The 19,114-nt window shown below is 58.2% G+C and overlaps 2 protein-coding genes across 6 annotated transcripts in view; both read left to right on the plus strand.

Annotated features, from left to right (window-relative positions):
- The window catches only part of SPEG (SPEG complex locus), a 63,749-nt gene extending 60,091 nt beyond the window's left edge, over positions 1 to 3,658 (plus strand). The window contains exons 43-46 of the mRNA XM_025405148.1: positions 1,319 to 1,446; positions 1,773 to 2,080; positions 2,681 to 2,822; positions 3,012 to 3,658. Of these exons, the coding sequence (XP_025260933.1) occupies positions 1,319 to 1,446; positions 1,773 to 2,080; positions 2,681 to 2,822; positions 3,012 to 3,150 (717 nt within the window). The 3' untranslated portion in view covers positions 3,151 to 3,658. The remainder of the gene's footprint in view (positions 1 to 1,318; positions 1,447 to 1,772; positions 2,081 to 2,680; positions 2,823 to 3,011) is intronic.
- A 167-nt stretch (positions 3,659 to 3,825) lies between these two features.
- On the plus strand, positions 3,826 to 11,950 carry GMPPA (GDP-mannose pyrophosphorylase A). Of its 5 annotated transcripts, none has more exons than XM_025405164.1 (13): positions 3,826 to 3,899; positions 4,928 to 4,987; positions 5,090 to 5,187; positions 6,435 to 6,538; positions 6,811 to 6,997; positions 7,343 to 7,402; positions 9,031 to 9,161; positions 10,175 to 10,309; positions 10,405 to 10,502; positions 10,671 to 10,717; positions 10,936 to 11,028; positions 11,210 to 11,378; positions 11,655 to 11,950. In XM_025405164.1, the coding sequence occupies exons 2-13, from the start codon at positions 4,948 to 4,950 to the stop codon at positions 11,753 to 11,755; spliced, it is 1,263 nt and encodes a 420-aa protein (XP_025260949.1). In that variant the 5' UTR covers positions 3,826 to 3,899; positions 4,928 to 4,947; the 3' UTR covers positions 11,756 to 11,950. The 5 variants fall into 5 exon arrangements, with proteins under 5 accessions (XP_025260949.1, XP_025260951.1, XP_025260952.1 ...); XM_025405166.1 differs by having other exon boundaries at positions 3,839 to 3,899; positions 4,933 to 4,987; XM_025405167.1 differs by having other exon boundaries at positions 3,843 to 4,219.
- Positions 11,951 to 19,114: the final 7,164 nt, after the last annotated feature.

Consider the following 19,114-nt stretch of genomic DNA (forward strand, 5'->3'; position numbering starts at 1 on the left):
TGAACTCGTATCTTGATAAATGGTAAAATTTCTTTCCCGTCCCCCCTCTGATCTTGAGCTCCCTTCCCATCTCCATTGGAAATGGCATGTGAACTGCTTGTTCCAAACCCAGAGGAGCAAAGGTAATTTATGTCAGCAGAGATATGTCAAAATTGCTCTGATCAAAAGGTGACAGTGCCCCCACACTAGGGCGGGTAGTTCCAATGAATGGAAGCAATGCTTCTGCCAGGTGCCCAGCCTGGGCAGATTGGCCTCCAGGCAAGCCCCAGAGGGGTTAACTGAACCCCTTCACCCCAGGTGGTCTGATGCCCCGATGCACCAATTTATGCTCCCAAAAAGGACTTGGGCAGACCTAGGGTTGGAGCCACTAGTGGTGCTAATCTCCAAGGACAGTGCAGTCTAAACAGCCCCTACCATGTGACATCGAGGGGAGTGAGTGGGGATAGGGATGGCATGGAGGGGCTGCTATTCTCAAAAAATCTTTCCCGTCCCCTCCCGTTTTATCTCAGTTTACCACCAGGGGGCACAGTGTGGAAGTGACAACCCTGGACTCCTGGGGTTGGGGATAGGGTAAGAGCAAGGAGCTTCTGGATTGGTCTTGACAGCCACGTGGCCCTGTTGCCATTAGCTGTAGGGGCCCTGAGGCCCAAGCCCGTTGCTACTCTGGCTTTATTCAGGGACACCCCCAAAACACTCAAACCCCTTACCAACAGGGTGTGTTGTCTGACTATCCAGAGCCCATCCTGAGTGAAAAACTGCCCCAGTAGGAAGCTGGATCTCTTGTCAGCTAGGGGCTGAATCTGGTCCTCCTGGGAGTGGGATGGATACCCCCTGCCCTGGGAGGGGACAGGGCAGCATCCAGCTGTCCAGTTGTCCAGGTGCTGACACGAGGTGCACCCCAGAGCCGCTCGGGTTTCCCCCCACGGGCCTAGCCCAGCGGCTGAGCCAGCATCCCGGGCAGCCGCAGGCTAAATAAAGAGCCTGCTTGGGTCAGAGGGAGGGGGATGGGGTCCCGGGGGGCTTGGGGCAACCACGCCAAACAAGGCAAGGAGGGGAGCGATGTATAAAACCGAGCCCAGGGCTGAGCACCCTGCCTGCACCCCTACTGTGCCATCCAGAAGGACTCTGTGCTGCCTGCAATCCAGCCAGGCGACTCAAGTCCCTAGGTCAACCCCTCCACAGTAAGTCCTATCCTCAGAGAAGCCGCAGACACTCCCATTCTTCCACCCTCTTGAATGTTCTGACCATGGAGGAAAAGGGCTGAAGGTGGGACCCTCTGTCTCAACCTGGACCCCCGTACTTGTCGCCCACTCTCCAGATGTCTAAAGCAGCTCCTGCCAAAAAGTCAGTGGCTGCGGCCCCACCTCCTGGATGTACCCTGGACATCAATGACCCACAGGTCCAGAGTGCGGCCATTCGCATCCAGGCCTCTTACCGAGGCCACAGGTAAGAGGGAACCCCGGAGCTCTGTGGAGGAAGGGAGTTGCAGACAGCGCATTCTTGAATGGGCTTTGGGGAAGGGCTGAGGGGCTTCAGCAGCCTCTAGAATGACTGGTTTTAGGGGAGGGTCTTTACTGAGATGTGGAGGAGTGGCCGGCAGGAATGCATCATCCTATCAGGGCAGCAGTTCAGGAGCAGTCCTCTTCCCTACCAAGCCACACGTTTAGCGGTCTGGCGGGCCCAGGGGGCAGGCAGGAGATGGTGCACTCTCTGAAAGGGCTGCGGCCGGGCCTGTCTTGGGAGCTCTGGACCCTGACTCGGCCCGGGGGTAGGTCCCGGAAGGAGCTGCGCGAGAAGGGGCCGCCGCGGGTACTGGAGCCGCTGAAGGACGTGGTGCTGATTGAGGGCAGCGCAGCCAAGCTCACTTGCCGCATTTCGGCTTTCCCGGACCCATTCATCCGCTGGAGTAAGGACGGCAAGGAGCTACGTGACGGGCCCAAGTACCGCTACGTCTTTGAGGACCCTGACGTGGTGGCACTGGTGGTGCGCGACGGCGAGCTGGCAGACCTAGGCCAGTACAGCATCAACGTCACCAACCCCTTCGGCCAGTGCTCTGACTCGGCGCGCATCCTCGTGGAAGGTACGCGCGCCCCGGGCGCAGCGCCAGGGCGCAGACCAGCCAGAGCCCGCAGCCCGGTCCAGCTGCGCGTTTACCTCTGGGCCTAGCTATAGGGTCCCTGCCAGCCCAGCGCCGGGCACGGCCTGGGCACATCGCCGCCGCCAGCCAAGTGCGTCCTTCCCTACCTCGGGATCCAGCCCCACCAGGGCTAAGCAGTCCTCTGTGGGCTTCCATCACGCGGCTCCAGGTCCCCAAGGTCACACAGCACGTCAGAGGCAGAGCCAGGGTAGGACACGGGTCTTCCGACTCCCAACTCTGGGCAATTTTCACTACCCAGAGCGGTTTCTGAGGCGGTTCACACATCTCTGAGATGTGTGAACATTCCGGGGCTTTCGCCCGCCTTATCTCTTGATCCTCTATTCGACCCCGAGAAGTAGAAGAGGTAGGGATAAGTCCCTTTAATAGCCAAGGAGATGAAACCAGAGAGGCTAATGATTTGCTAAAAGTCACGCTGCGAGTTTAAATACGTCTGTATTTAGTGCCGGGTATTAGCTGGGGAAGTGATGCCCTGCCTCATCTCCAGGTCCTTTACGGGGTTTCGCTCCCCTTTCCTTCCGCTAGTCCCGGCGAAGATTCAAAAGGGACCCGACAACACTAAGGCGCGCAAAGGCGCCACCGTGACGCTGACTGCGGAGATCCTGGGAGAGCCTGCGCCCGACGTGGGCTGGACCAAGGACGGGGAGGACATCGAGGAGGATGACAGGCGAGGGCTGGGACCTGCGGCACGGGCAGGGCCTGGGGCTGGAACTTGGGTGGGACTGAGCCCAGAAATCTGACGGGAGTGACGGGGGCGGGGACTGGGCGGCGAGGAACAGAGTTGGCTAAGGAGCCCGGCCTAGTGCGCCCTTGTACTGACCGCGGCTCCGCCCTCCTCCCCGCTACCCCTCCGCAGGGTGTTCTTCGAGATCGGCAGCACCACCACGACGCTGACCATTCGCCGGGCCATACCCCAGGACAGCGGCAAGTACGAGGTGTACGTGGAGAACAGCCTGGGCATGGACCAGAGCTTCGCTCGCGTGGACGTAGCCTGAACGACACCCCCGGACCTTCCGCCCTGGCGCCGAGCCTGGGGGTGGTGGGACCCACAGCCTTCCTCTAGCTTGCTTAATAAAGCGGCTCTCTGACCCTCCGCGTCTGTTCTGCTCTTCCACGTCGCCATTCCCTCTCCCCTGCACCCGCGCCCACACGTATTCCACACCCCCACGCCAAGGTCACAGCCTGCTGGAGTCACAGGAAAGTCTGGAGAGCGCCCAGCGCCGTGCTGCATTTCAGACAGTCAACCTGATACAGTTGCCCTCACCGTCCAAGGTGCCCTCACTTCCCAGCGGGACCGGGGGCTGGGGCCGGGACCCCGCCTTCTCCTCCTTTGTGCGCCTCCAGCCCCAGCCCCTAGGGGCTGTTTGCCCCCGGCCCCGCCCCTTCCAGGGCTGGCCACACCCCCCTGCTGTCCTTAGTCCCATTTTCCTCTGGGACCCAGTTTCTCACTTCGGCTGCTGCCGCGGTGCCCATTCCCCGACAGCTCTGGTACCAGTCTTTAAGTTCCAGGCTGTGCTTCTCAGGCCCCACCCTTCTTCTCATTTAACCCCGCCCCTCGATACCTTGGCCACCGCCCCGGACTTCAGCACCGCTCTCCTCTCCCATTAAGTTTGAAAGCGGTGAAAAGTTCAGACTACAATTCCCGGCAGAACCTGCGAATGAGTTCTCGCGACTTGCGAGAAGACACGTGCGCGGAAGAAGCTTGCAGTAGCGGGCGGCAGAGCTGGAGTAAAGGGAGCTAGTGGTAAAGGGAGCTGGTGGAGGGGTGGCGGAAGGGGTAAGGGGCAGGGGACAGCCTCTAGACAGAGGGCGGGCTCCAAGGTCCTGGCTGGCCGTGGGTGCGCCCGCGCCTGTGTTGGTCCCACAATCCCTGGCCATGAGAGGCCAGGGTTTATTGGACAGAGTCAGTTGTGGGGTTCAGAGGGTCAGCAATCAAGCAGTCCTCCGAATCCAGAGATTTAGACCCAGCCAGTCATCCGTATTAGGACTGGAGGGGGGTCAATAGGTTCAGTGTTTGAAATGCCGAGGAAACCTGTCTTTTGATTTGGGGTTCAATATATAGAGGTTAGTTTTAGGATTCATGTTCAACATATAGAGGATTTTCCTGGGATTAGGGGTTCGCCAAATTCAGATCAGTGTTAGTTCAGTACTTGGGGGTTACGTTCAGGATTTAAATTAAATATCTGAGGCCCACTCGGGATTTGCTGTTCAATATTCAGGGTTCACTACTGGGATTCAGGGCTTAATATCTAGAATGAAGACACAACACTTTGGGAATCAGTGAGTTTGAGGCTTCAGTATTTTGAGGTTTGGGTCTGAGAAGGGGGTCTCTGCCAGGTTTCTGAATTTGCAGAATTTGTTCATGGCCAGAGCGAAGTCTTTTAGAGATCAAATTGTGGGGCGTGAATTTCAGAATTTGGGAGGAATCACTGTGAGGTTTGAAGGCCGACTGGAATCTGGGTTGGGATTTGAGATGTGTGGGATTTGTGAGGTTCTGTCCAGGCAGGGACTATATTGAGCTTTGGGTTTACATCTTGGGGGAGGGCTAAGTGCTGCTATTTGGGGTTTGGGGTTTGGTTGGGGTGTGAGATCTGAGCCTGATTTCTCCGCTGGGATTTGAGATGTGTGGGATTTGTGAGGTGTTGGGTCCAGGCAGAGACTATATTGAGCTTTGGGTTTACATCTTGGGAGAGGGTTAAGTGTTGCTATTTGGGTTTTGGGGCTTGGTTGGGGTATGAGATCTGAGCTTGATTTCTCTGTTGGGATTTGAAGTTTAGGTAGCAGGCACCATCATGCTCAAAGCGGTGATCCTGATTGGAGGCCCTCAAAAGGGTGAGGTGCCAGGGGAATCGGGGGAGGAGGTTGGGCTGGTGTGGTAGGCGGAATGGGGGCAGAGGAAGGCAGGAAGCCGAAACGTTCTCTCTCCTCTCCCAGGAACTCGCTTCAGACCTTTGTCTTTTGAGGTGCCCAAACCACTGTTTCCTGTGGCAGGGGTCCCTATGATCCAACATCATATTGAAGCCTGTGCCCAGGTAACCTCAGGGGCTCCCCTCTCTCCCCTCACTTCCTGCTCATCTTCATGCTATGTTTCCCCCTTTCCCAACCATAATCTCTTCCCACCAGGCATAACTCCAAGGACCATCATTCACAGATGACAATGTGAATGGCGCCCCCTCAAGTTATGCTGTGCAGCTGCCCTGCTGTCTTCCCCTAATCTAGTTTCTCATCTGGCCTCTTCCTGCTCAGATTTCACTCCTATTTTTAAAGTATGGAATGTGAGATCAGGCAAGGATCTTGGAGACAATGTAAAGCCGTAGCATGGAGACTCTTAATGATAACCAGGCACAAATTCATATCCTTGATCACCGTGATGCTCATTTCTTTATTGCTTTTCGTATTGAGACAGGCAAGGTTTTGGTTTGAATTCAGTCTCTGCCTGCTGTGAGGCCTGCAACAAATAACACACCCTCTCTGACACTCAGTTTCCTTATGTGTAAAATGGGGGAGATTAGACCTACTTTGTGGGGTGGTGAAGCTTAGAAATGACATTTGTAAAATGCCTAGTACAACACAGACCCTTGATACATGGTACCCTTACCTCATGCTGATCTCAAGCTTAGGCTGACAGATAATAAAAATGAGGGCGGGGGGCGGGGAATGGATTAATGCAGCTTGGTAGGCAAAGTCTTTCTTAGAGTGAGTCCCAGTTCTGGTTGGTGGGGGTAATAATAATTGATTGAAAGATCAGGCCTGGCATGGTAGCTCATGTCTGTAATCCCAACACTTTTTGAGGCCAAGTTGGGAGGATCGCTTGAGGCCAGGAGTTCTAGCCTAGCCTTGGCAACATCAAGAGACCCCTTCTCTACAAAAAGTTTAAAAATTAGCTAGATGTGGTGGCCTGGCTGTAGTCCTAGCTGCTCTAGAGGCTGAGGCAGGTGGTGACATGGCTGTAGTCCTCGAAACTCGAGAGGCTGAGGTGGGAGGATCGCTTGAGCTCAGGAGGTGGAGGCTGTAGTGAGCCAAAATCATGCCACTGCACTCCAGCCTGGGCAACAGAGCGAGACCTTTTTTCATAAAAACAAAACAAAAAAAGATCAGGCCTCCGACTTCCTCCAACTTCCTCATTGTCCAGAGGAGAAAATAGCCCAGAGTGGTGAGTGCCCTGGGACCCCACAGCTGAGACTAAAACTGGTTTCTGGACTTTGGGCCAGCCCTAAGGATTTCCCCAACATCACCTCCTGTTAGACATTCTTCCTCCCAGCCTTTCCCTTTTCCTCAGGTCCCTGGGATGCAGGAGATTCTGCTCATTGGCTTCTACCAACCTGATGAGCCCCTCACCCAGTTCCTAGAAGCCGCCCAGCAGGAGTTTAACCTTCCAGTCAGGTGTTTGTGCACACACTCATATATGGGGGTGGGGAGGATGCCCTAGGCCTCTGAATTCTTGGGAGTGGGTTGAGTCAGCATTTGCCAGAGTTCATCCTCACCTAGTAGAAGGATTCTTATTTGGACATCACTGAATCCCTGAATATATAGAGTTTCTCTGTGGGCCTTGGGCAGGAGTACTCCTGGGAGCAGGCGGTGGGGGTCAGGTGCCCTGGCTCATGGTATCTATTTCCTAAGATCCACTGAGCTGGCTCTTGGGTCCCTGGGGACAGGTACCTGCAGGAATTTGCCCCCCTAGGCACAGGGGGTGGTCTCTACCATTTTCGAGACCAGATCCTGGCTGGGAGCCCCGAGGCATTCTTCGTGCTTAATGCTGATGTCTGCTCCGACTTCCCCTTGAGTGCTATGTTGGAAGCCCACCGACGCCAGCGTCACCCTTTCTTACTCCTTGGCACTACGGTGAGGGGGTCAGGAGGACTGAAGGGTGTAGAGGAGGTGATCCCAAGAGCTTCCTGGAATTCAGGGTGTTGGGGAGGCAGGGGCGCCCTGGGCGTTGGTGTGGGAGCTGGTGTCAGGAGGGAGATGCGCTGCTCTGGCAGGCATGGAGGTGTTAGTGGAGACCCCGAGCCCTCTGGCTGTTTAGAAGTAGGGAGGGGGAGGGCAGCTGTCAGTTTCCACCCTTGCTGAAGGCCTGTCAGTGGCAGAGCTGCATGCCAGGTGCTGTAGGGGAGGGAAAGAAAGGAAAAACAGACGTGGCTGCCCTGGAGCAGGCAGGTCACTATCTCGGGTGTGTCTGTCTTTCAGGCTAACAGGACGCAGTCCCTCAACTACGGCTGCATCGTTGAGAATCCACAGACACATGAGGTGAGAGCAGAGAGGGGGCTGGGTGGGTGCCTACTCTGTGTCATCATCCCCTCTACCTCAGGCCTCTAGAGAATGCTGGCACAGTATGGGGTGGGCCCTAGTCTTGTCAGACAGGTGAGACGCTCCTGATTAATCATCTTACATCCCTTTAAGAGAGATTGACCAGGGGGAGGGGGGAGTGGTTCATTTTCCTGCAGGTGGTGCTGTAATAAATGTATGCACAGTGCATAATGGGAACACCAAGGCGGGGCCCAGCCCAGCCTTGCCAGGGTAGGAGTAGGGAGGGCTTCCTGGAGGAAGCAAAGTCTGAGCGGAGTCCCATTTGTCTACATGACAGAGACAGGAAGGTATTACAGGCGGAGGGGATGGCAGGTGTAAAGGCCTGGAGGTAGGAAATAACATACCGGAGGCAGGAACATGATAGGCAAGGCAGCAGGGCTCTCTCCTGGTTTGTGAAACTCCCTTCTCCTACTTTCACATAGCCCTCCTCCTTTATTTATTTGTTTATTTTTTGAGACAGCGTCTCACTTTGTCTTCCAGGCTGGAGTGCACGATCTTGGTGCGATCTTGGCTCGATCTTGGCTCACTGCATCCTCGACCTCCCAAGTTTAAGCCATTCTCCCACTTCAGCCCCTCAAGTAGCTGGAACTATAGGCGTGAGCCATCACGCCCAGCTAAATTTTTTTAGCCTGTTGCCCAGGCTGGAGTGCAGTGGTGTGACCTCGGCTCACTGAAGTCTCTGCCTCCTGGGTTCAAGCCATTCTCCTGCCTCAGCCTCCTGAGTAGCTGGGATTCAGGCATGTGCCACCATGCCTGGCTAATTTTTGTATTTTTAGTAGAGTCAGGGTTTCGTCACATTGCCCAGACTGGTCTCGAACTCCTGTGCTCAAGTGATGCACCCACTTCAGCCTCCCAAAGTGCTAGGATTATAGGCATGAGCCACCACCATACCTGGTCTCACATACCCCGTCTCACATACCCCTTTTATTTGTTCGTGCTTTAATATAAAACATACATATAAACACTCACACACACATGCATGTACACACATACACATAGATAGTTTTGTGCTAAGCACCAGGTAGGTGTGAGAGAAACAGAGCCAAATGGGTGCAGTCCCTGCCTCATGGGCACCATTAGTCTAATAGGAGTGACAGAATCAAAAGCCAACCTTTGCAAATGATACAATGCCAAGGGTGAGGCGTGGCCAGAGTTCAGGAGTGCCCAGGCATGAATAGCTAACTCTGGGGCCAGCAAGAGAGGATGCACAGAGGGAGTGACCGTGTCAACTGGGTTTGGAAAGGTGGGCTTTCCAGATGAAGAGATGAGAAAGGCCATTCCAGGCACAGGCATGCAGTCAGGTGGAAACGCGTCTGAGAGGTAGGCAGTGGGGAGGATCAGGCAGGGAAAGCCATGGACTTTGGACTTATCTGAAGTTGAATCAGGTGAAGGGCAGTCATCTCAGGGTTTAAAGCCAGGCAGCAGTAGGATGCGGACACGCACTGCATTTTAGCCAGGCCACCCTGGCAGCAGGAAGGAGAGGCAGGAAGGGCCTGGAAATCAGAGGGTCTTAGGGGACTGTGGCAGTAGTCCCTTCTTCTACTGAAGCCAGCCTGCTCTGTTCACAGGTATTGCACTATGTGGAGAAACCCAGCACATTTATCAGTGACATCATCAACTGTGGCATCTACCTCTTTTCTCCTGAAGCCCTGAAGCCTCTTCGGGATGTCTTCCAGCGTAATCAGCAGGATGGGCAATTGTGAGGCAGGCCCCATAGCCCTGTGACCCCAAGTACCCCCAGTCACGGACCCCAACACATACCAGTCTCTGCAGGCTCCATCTCAACTTGCTCACCTTCCTCCTCCCCTTTCCCTTCTCCACTTGCCATCTCCAGCAGAGCCTCCTGAGTCCCTCCCCTTCTAACCTCATTCTGTCCCTCTTCCTTATCCATCCCAGTTCCTCCTCTGTCACTGCCTGCCCACTCCCCTTCTGGTCCATTTCTGCCAAGCCCTGAGTGTCCCAGAGACGTCTTTCAGAACAGACGGCAACACACAGTTGGGCGCACACACGCTCGGGTGCAGACGTGTGCACGTGCACACACAGACAGACATGCACACTCTCAGGCTGAGGCTCCCCTTGGAACAGAGCACCTAGAGCCCTGCTCGCCAGTTCCAGGGTCTTCCCTCCTAGGGCTAGAAGCTGTTCCCTTCTAGGGATCCTTGCCTTACCCCCACATCGCCCCATGTAAGGCCTCCTCCCCTCATAGCCATTTCTCACTCCCACCCGTGTCTCTGCTTCCCTCTCCATCTCTCCTGGCCTCTCTGTCTCTGTCTCTGCTGAGCTGGCATCTCTACCATCTCTCTCTCCCTCTCTTTCTGTGACTGTCTCTGCCCTCACCAGCTGCCTTGCTCTGGGGTGAGTCTGTCTGTGTTTCATTCCATCCAATGAGTGGGAGGGGAACTTGGAGGGGGTAAAGGGCTGAATGGGGACGAGAATGTGAAAATGGGGGGAACTCCTTCTGGAAATGGGGCAGGGATGGGAAGCAGGCCTCTGCCTGGGGCTCCCTTGTGATAGCACCCACCCGAGCTGGGGCTGGGTGGGAGAGTTTCCTGGGATGAGAGCAGCCCTTTGGAGAGGACTGGACCAGACCTGAAGAGAGGGGCTTAGAGAGGTGGTGGGAATCCCTCCCACTCCTGTCCCCGGGAGACTGTGTTAGCCCCACAGCCGGGGCTCAGCTGGGGGACTGATGGCAGCATTCTTCCTCTCTGCCAGGGAGGACTCACCAGGCTTGTGGCCAGGGGCAGGTACCATCCGCCTAGAGCAGGATGTGTTTTCAGCCCTGGCAGGGCAGGGCCAGATATACGTGCATCTCACTGATGGTATCTGGAGCCAGATCAAGTCCGCCGGGTATGGAAGGCTGGGTCCCCTGGAGATTGAAACTTTGGGGTGGTGGGCACAGGCCCTGCTGACCCCTGAGCCTCTGCCCCCCTCGTGGCCCCCAGTTCAGCCCTCTACGCCTCCCGCCTCTACCTGAGCCGATACCAGGATACTCACCCAGAACGGCTGGCCAAGCACACCCCAGGGGGCCCACGGATCCGAGGTACCCAACCTGCCCCAATTCCTAACCTTTGGCTTCCACCCCAGCCCCTCTGCCCTCTGAACCAGGTTTCTTGATCTCGAGTCCAGAGTTGAAGCCTCAATCCCTGCCCCTCCCTGATCCAAATTCGGTTTGGGATATTTGCCCCCAGGGCCTCTCTTCTGCTTCTAGGGAATGTGTACATCCACCCAACTGCCAAGGTGGCCCCCTCGGCTGTGGTGAGTGCTGGGCCCAGCCCCAGGGAGGGGAGGGTGGTGGTCGGATGGATGGAGGGTGCCCACACTGCCTGAGTTCTGGGTGCTGGTTTCTCCACTTTGTCACAGCCTGTTGTATGGCCTCGAGCAGGTCGCTTCTGCCTTATCTGTTCTAGAAGGGAGTTGGATTTGGGGATCCTCCAAGTCCCTCCAGGGCTTATGGTGTGTGCTTCTCTCCACAGCTGGGCCCCAACGTCTCCATCGGGAAGGGGGTGACCGTGGGTGAGGGTGTGCGGCTCCGGGAGAGCATTGTCCTCCATGGAGCCACGTTACAGGTAGGCACCAGCAGACACAGCCGCATGTGACACCCCAAGAGCCTGCGGGGAGGGCCCAGCTATCCCCCCAAGAACAGAGAAGGGTGAACGCCATGGGCTCTGCATCTGGCCCCACCTCACACCTTCCGGTTCCTGCTGCCTCCTACCCCTTCCCCTTACTTTTCACCCTCCTCTTTGGCAGGAGCACACGTGTGTTCTGCATAGCATTGTGGGCTGGGGGAGCACCGTGGGACGCTGGGCCCGCGTGGAGGGTACCCCCAGTGACCCCAACCCCAATGATCCCCGAGCCCGCATGGACAGTGAGAGCCTCTTCAAGGATGGGAAGTTGCTGCCTGCCATCACCATCCTGGGTATGGCTTCCTGGGGGCCAGGGCTGGGGGAACCCCACAGCTGATGGCCAGTGACTCTGGGGAGCATTCATTCCTCTTGTGTGCACGCGTGTTTCTTCTTTGAGCAAACAGTTACCAGGGGCCTGCTGTGTGCCAGGCCCTGTGTGAGTCACCAGGGGCATGAGGCCAGGGGCACAGATGGGCAGGAGGGGTCCCTCCCTGCTGGCAGTGGCCCCTAGCTCCCTGCTCCTGTCTCCCCTCCCATGACCTCCCCTGATGCCCTCATCCACGCCGCAGGCTGCCGAGTCCGGATCCCTGCCGAGGTGCTCATCCTGAACTCGATTGTTCTGCCACACAAGGAGCTGAGCCGAAGCTTCACCAACCAGATCATCCTCTGAGTGGGGCTGCCAGAAGGCCTCCAGCTCCTACCCGCTCCCCTTGAGGCTGCCTCCTGCTTGGCCAGCCTCTGTCTAGAAAGGACCAGAGAAAGCCAGGCAGGATCGTCACACGCCGGGGAGCAATGTGGGTGGCCTGGGGACTCCTGGGCTTTCTCCCTCCCGACTCCCTAATAAACCCCATGAACCTTGGAGCCAGCACGGACTCTACTTATGTCTGGGCTGGGGGTGGGGGCGGAAGCGGGGCAGCTGAGTCAGGCCCCCCCACATTAGCATTTAAATTGGAGTCGTTGCTGCGGGCTCATGAATAATGAATCTGGAGCCCTGGTAAATCTCCCCCTCCCACTGCCTCAGCCTCGTGCGCTGCTCGGGAGGAAGGCCCTCAAGGCTCCCTAGCCTGCCTGGCCCCCGCCTTTGCCCCTGCCTTCCTGCCTCCCTGTTCCTCCCCACGGAGCCTGGCTCAGGCCCCCATGTGCAAGGATTCCGAAGGGAAGGGTGAAGGATTTCGGTTGGGCAGCGGGCACAGGAACTGGGGCCACAGGCCCAGAGGCTGATCCCCACAACCCGCTCTGCTCAGTTCCTGCCGAGCCCAGCCCTGGCCGGTTTTCCGCTTTGCCAGCTCCATCTGCTCCCAGCTTGGCTTTTGGCAGGGTGGGGGTTTCGCCTCTACCCGAGGCCTCATGTCTCTGTCTTCCACTCCCCTGGCAGGCTGGGTGGGCCTGAGCTGGTGCCATTCTCTTCGAAGCACAGTGGGAGGCACCCTGTTCTGGGAAGGCCCTCACCACCTCCTGTCCTCCTGGCCCTGCCCTTTGGGAGGCCTCAGCCCTCCTCTCCCAGCCATCTCTCATGTTTGCCCATGACCCCCATGTGCCCCTCTCGGTGCCCCCCTTCCCCAGCTGTGGGTGCAGAGCTGTGTTGCCAGATGAGCTGGTAATGATCGTAATCTGCTAATTGAGAGGAATCTAATTACCCGAAGAGAATGGGGGGTGCAGGGCGTGGGTGGGAGAAAGGAGGGGGTCCTGGCAGTAGGCAGGGGTGGCAGGCGGCAGGGTGCCGGGGCCTTGTTATCAGCACCAGGCTCCGGGACAGAGCCCAGGGTTTCATAGCTTCGTAGCCCAGCAGTTAGGAAGCTGCACTTTCTCAGGAGCTGGACTGAGGGTGACTTGGGGATTGGGCTAGATATGACCTCCCAGGTCCCTCAGGTCCCGTGGGCTATGTGCCAGTGTGTGGGGAATAATCTACATGGTGTAGCAGTCCTGACCTATAAGCTGTCCCTAGTTCCTCAGTTCCTCCTGTCCCGGCCTCCAGCCCAGACCTTCATTATCTCTCTTCGTGGGAGTGGGAGGGGCTGCAGGTCCCCACTCTGGGCTGGGGTCATCACCCCAAGGAAGGGGCTGGGAGAGGGTGGGCCCTAGGACCAGGAGCTAGGTCCCTTCCCTCTCCTCCCCCCAAGTCCTGACCCTTCTGTTCCGAGTGGTTGGCAGAGGCCATGGCAGCTCTATCATAAATATGATAATTTAATTATTTTCTCAGCAAAACACCGTGAAATCCAATAAGTCTGTGTCAGACCCTGGCCCCCGGGATCCCCCTCCTAGACCCAGTGGGGGGGGGGGGACACAGTGGGGAGAGGCACTGGAAGGGGAAAGGGTCAGTGTTTGAAGGGGGGGTGTCGCTAGTGAAGCTGAGGTCTTTGTAACATGCCCCCCAGGTTGAAGCAGTCACCGTTGTTGGGGGGCGTCTAAGAAGGACATGCGCCCCCACTCCTCCCCATCCCACTTCTGTGCTGGGAGGGGCCTACAGTCCCATCCATCTCTGAGAGACCCAAGATGGAGCACCTGCCCCTGGACGGGGTGCAGGGAGCCCCTTTGTCCACCGCTGCTGGGACCCTGTGCCCAACTGTCACTGGCCGTGTAGCGGTAGGAGGGCACCGGCCCGGGGAGGGTCTGGGAAGGGAGAAGCAAGAGGGAACTGGGGTGGGAAGTGGGGGATGAGCGGGGGAGGGATGCGGGGGAGGGGTGCGCTCCTGCCATTAGTGCTTTTTTCAGTTTCCATAAAAAGATTATTCTGTAAAATCAGCGAGGGGGAGCAAACTGGGGGCCGGGGAGGGGGGTGGGTCCCTGGCACCAAGCTGGATGGGGCGACAGGGGAGGAGAGCCGGGGACAGGGACAGAGTGTGGAGAGAAATTTGGATGGGCTTCAGGAGCAAGCCAAGGGGGAAAGGCTGAGCCAAGAACACAGACTTGGGGGAGGCTGGCCAGGACAGGGTGGGGTGGGGGCATCTCCCTCCCGTCCCCTCAGCCAAGCTGCCGGGGGACCCAGTCCCACCTCCATCTCAATCCCCTCCCCCTGGCACTTAGCAGCCATTATCGGGGGAGCAGATTGCAGCCCCCTCCCCCTCTCCGGGAAGCAGGCACAGCTGGGGCCCCGCCACATCTGCTGCATCCGCACGGAGCACAGCTGGGTGTGCCCAGAGCTGCACTCCCCAAAACACAAAGGGGGGAAAGGGGTGGGCGGGGGCCAAGGAGAACCCAAACCCCTGAGACAGACACACTGACACCTCTGCCAACAGACACATACTCCTTGAGGCGAAGCTACACCCACCGACACACGCTCCCTTGTGTGCAGAGACAGGAGAACTGGCAAACATGCAATTACCCGGCCCCGCCCGCCACCCCCGCTCCCCTCCCCCAGCCCTTCCTGCTCCCCTTCCTTCCCCAAGGCTCCCCTCTGCCGCCATGGCCACCTCTGAACTGCCCTGGGCTCTGGTCTGGAGGGAGTGGGGGGCCTCACCCACCCCAAGTACATCCTGGGAGGCTCAGAGAGCAGGAGGGCGGGGGGTGGTGAGGGGTGTTAGAGTTTGAGGCATGATCCCTAGGAAGCCATCTGCCCTCCTTCCAAGCCCACACCCCTCCCCATGAAGAAGCCCCCTCTGAAACTGATCTTTGCCACAGCCTGGGCACTACAAGGTTTCGGTGCCAGCACTGATCGCTGCAGCACCCTTGTGCTCCACTGGCCACCTCAAGGGGGTGCTGTGTGTTCTCAGTCTAGCCTTCAGCTCAGCTGCTAGGGTTGGCCCCTGTCACTGCCCTCACCCCAAAATCCACCCCCCGTTCTCGACCCTTGGTAGTGCGTCTCTCTGCTGCCCCGGACATGCATGGGGTGTAGTGGAGGAGGGGCTCCGTCAGTGGCAGAAAGGTCCCCTTCTCCCAAGACAGGGGAGAGAAGGATCAGGAATTCCTTCTCTCCTCTCCCCGTCGATGACTGCCTCTTGGCCCCTGATGAAACCCTGCCACCTTCACAGCCCTCACTTTTCCCACTTATCTCCTTGGCCCTAGTGTCTTGCCCTCAACCTTCTCCTCCCTGCCCCCCCATCCCACGCCGCTCCCCACATTCCCCTCTGAGCTCTAATCCCTCCTGCTGCTGTGCTGCCTTATCTGCTCCCAGCAGCTTTCACTGCTGCAAAGCCCTCTCCCCCTCCTTCCTGGATCTTCTCCCCCTCCTTCCTTGGCTCTCTCCGCTCTCTGACCAGCACCCCCTCCTGGCCAGCCTGTCTCTGCCACTCAGGCCCCTGCTGTGGCTACTGGCTGACACCGCCTCTCTACCCCATGCCCTTTGCTGTCAGCTGCACACCCACTCCCACGATGGCTGTGTCCATCCCAGCCCTCCCCTGCAGGCCCCACGGACTTTGTTAGTTTCTGGCCAGCCAGGATTTTTCATCTTCCTGCCCTCCCTTTCCTGGTGTCTTCCCCACTTCCTCCTGATGCCCCCATCTGGTCTTGGACCTGGTGTCCTTATAGTCCCAGGGACCCGTTGCCTCGGCTTGGGAGTACCTGAAAGGAGATGGGAAGTGTTGGTATGAGACTTGGGAGAAGGTGCTGGGCTGGGCTGACCCTAGGAAGATGGGGTGGGGGTGCAGGGAGTACTGGCGGACAGTGGGGGCAGGGCCTGGTGGCGGGACGCTAACCCTCTTCAGTCGCCTCAGATCACGTTCGGGCCTCCCCACCCCCCTTCGCTGGGACTCTCATTAACCGCTTCTCCTGCCTCGTCCACGGCATAAATAACCCAGATAAATCAGCCGCCGTCCGCCCCCCGCCCCTCGGCCCCCGCACAGCCCGTTTGTCACCGCTGTGTGCTCACCAGCCAGGCCTGGCCCAGCCCCGGCCCCAGCCCCCCATTCCTGGTCCCTTCCCGCCCACATCTGTCCCACACTGGCTCACCACTTGGTCCGCACCAGGGCCAGGTGTCTGGGCTGGGGAGGGTGTCCTCTGCGTGCAGGGGGAGGCTGGGCACCTTTAGGAGAATGCTGTCTAGGAATTCGGGGGGTCATAGCATTTATGAATGGGGCCAGCCAGGCAAGGAATCTGGGTATCAGTTTGGGGGTTCCTGTGCTTTGAGAAAGCGCCCTTGGAACCCCCCAAGTTGGATCCTGGGAGGTCTCTGGGTCTGCCTTTGGGGCATTTTGCCCAAACAAAATCTCCATGCTTCCTCCCAGGAACCTTGAGCCAGAAACCCAGTGCTCTCCCTGTCTCTCTCCCGCTCTGCACGCGCCCCCCACCTGGCCCCGTTACCAAACCTCATCCCAGTCCAACTACCACTCATTCTCACTGTCAGGAAGCTCATCCCCTGGGGGGCAGAGGCGGGTGAACTGGACTGGGAATAAATCTGAGGAATGGGGACAACCGGAGAGCAGAGGAACCTGGGATGAGGCTTCACATTCTGACCCCGCAACACCCAGCTCCCCCGCACTCCCAGTCCAGGGTCCCTAACAGCCCCGCCCCCTTTGCTCACACCCAGCTAAGGGCCTGGACAGCCACACTTGTCCCTGATGCCTCACTGCAAGGGGCAGCTGGTCCCCCGGGAGTGGGTGGGGGAAGCAGGGAGGGGTGGGGGAGCTTGGGCGCAGGGCTGGGGTGGGGGTGGGGAAGAAGCTGGGCCGGGCCCCAGGGACCAGCTGGGCAATGAGCCGGGGAAGCAGCCGGGAGGCTAAATGAGGGAGATTATCACCCAACTGCAGCCGGGCAGAGAGGGAGGCAGGCAGGGAAGCGGGGAGAGGGAGGAGAGAGGGGACGGGGCCAGAGGCGAAGGGGGTATAGAGAGACAGGGAGGGGGCCAGAGGGCCTGGTGAGAAGTAACGGGAAAGGTCAAGAGATGAGCTGGAAGGATGGGGGCACTCCCCCAGAACATCACCAGATTCCTGGAGATCTGGGAGACTGGAGCTGGGGGCTTGGGGACAATTGGAGACAGCTGGCTGTGGGGCAGTGGTGGGGGTGTGCATGCAGCTAATTGCTGCTCCACTTCCTGGCAGCCTGGAGCTCCCCTCACAGCACCCCCCACATGCCCCTTATACCCAGTTACCACCCGATTTATTTCCTTATAGAGGTTGAAGGCATCCTGCCATCCCTCAGGAGGAAGGAGGGTGTGATTTGTCTCATGGTGGAGGCCAGTATGTTGTCGGAGAAGTGTGACCCCAAGATCTCAATGGATGGTGGGGGAATTCAGAGACACGTATGCACTTCCGGGTGGTAACGAGTGCTGGGGAGAGTTTGGGGGGCAGTTCCCCGCTTTCTTGGCAGGGCCCCAGACTGAAGTAACCTTAAAAAGCAATTAAGTCACCTTTAAAAAAAAAACAGTAAAGAAAAATCAATATTAGGAGAAAGGGGAAGAGAGAGAAGGATGGGGAGGAACAGTGCGGGGGAGCTCTGGAAAGGTCTGGAAGTCTACCAGAAAGGGGAGAGCATAGGAGGGGGCTGCCTGGGCATGGGACAGAGAGAGGGGGCTGTCTGTGGTCACTTGGCCACTTTCAGTGCTAACTCAGCGGCTTCGTCCAATGCCAATCCCACTTTCCCTTCTGGGACACTATGTCCCAGCCAGATGCAGCACCCTGCCCCAGGGGTTTTATCTTCCCAGCTTGGGGAACCAGCTGACCCAGACTCATCGGAGGCTTGTGGGGAAGCCCAGCTGTGGGGTCCCTGGGGAAGCCACTTTGCCTAAAGGCTAGGGACAACCTAGGCAGGGCACCGTGCGTGGCCAGGGCTGGGTGTGTGGGCAGGCTCCATGCTGGGGTGACCCTGATGGGGCCTGACCTGGCCTTGCAGCCAGGGTGGGCAAAGTGGCTCCTGGCCGCCAAGGGAGCCATCCCTGGACCCCTCCCCTGGGGCCAGGCAGAGGCTGCAGGGCCAGGCCTGACGCAGGGGGCGGGGTGGCCGTTGGGCCGCGGGTGGACCTCGGGCTCTAATCCCCAGCAGCTGCCGTTTCCCTCAGATCGATTCCCTTCTCACTCTTTTTTCAGCTGCTGGTTCCGCGGCTTGGATCGATGGAGCCACCTCCCCCCGCCCGTCCATGCTTCCTCTCCCTGCTGCTCATTAGCGCCCGGATTAATCAGCCCCCCTTTCCTCCCCTGTGAGGGCACATGCTCTCACATGGGGACCCAGAGCACAAGCACTGATTCTTGCCACCCCCACCCTGGGGGCACGGATGCATCCCCTACTGGCCAGTCAACTGAGGCTCCCACCCCCGCCTATGATGATGGCCCACATGGCTGTTCCCCTCCACAAGAACACAGCAGACCCGTTAGGGCTCTCCTGCCCCACTCTGCCAGGCACCCCTCAAACCCGTTTACTTAGGAGAGAGCATTTGCTCCCATTGACACCCAGCACATCTTCCTGCTCCCTTCCATGGCCCCCCCGGGGCTCTTCCTCTCCCTTCATTGCATGCCCTGTCCCCCTACATATAGAGCACCCCCAAAACATACCTCCCCTTTGCTCCCTGGCTTGCTTACCCAACACCCCTCCCCTGAAGCCTGATTGTGTGTGTGTGGCAAGCGATTTGGGGAACATTTGGGGAAGCAAAGTGGCCACAGATATGCAAGCTGGCCAGGGTTCTCTCTGTCCCAGACATATAAATGACTGAGATTGGGGTTGGGGGCAAAATGAGGGTGAGGGTAGCCAGCTTCCCAGAAGGGGCAGGGCCTGGTGGGTGTTGAAATCAGGAGCAAAGCTCCAGGGAAGCTGAGAATCTTGGAGTCACAGTTGTCCCCTGGTCTGTCTAGCCTGCCCTCCTCTGCCCCCCTCCCCTCCCGCATTCAAACAAGTGGCTCTCTCAAGGAGTTTCTGGAAGCTGCTGTGAGTCGGGTAGTGGGATCAGGTGGTGACTGGGTGCTGGAGTCAGGAGTCTCGGAGGCCAGGAGGTGGGGGGATAGAGTTGGCTGACCCTTCATGGGGTGTGGGCCAGGAAAGTGGCAAAGAATGAGCTGAGGACCCTGGGCACGGCACCCTTCCCTGGGTGGCCAGGGAGTGGGGAGATCTGGGGACCCAGTGAGCGGCTAGGGTGCAGCAGGAGTTTGGGGGATAGCCCCAGTCTCGG

This window comes from Theropithecus gelada, chromosome 12 (assembly GCF_003255815.1).
Source record: "Theropithecus gelada isolate Dixy chromosome 12, Tgel_1.0, whole genome shotgun sequence".
Lineage (NCBI taxonomy): Eukaryota > Metazoa > Chordata > Mammalia > Primates > Cercopithecidae > Theropithecus > Theropithecus gelada.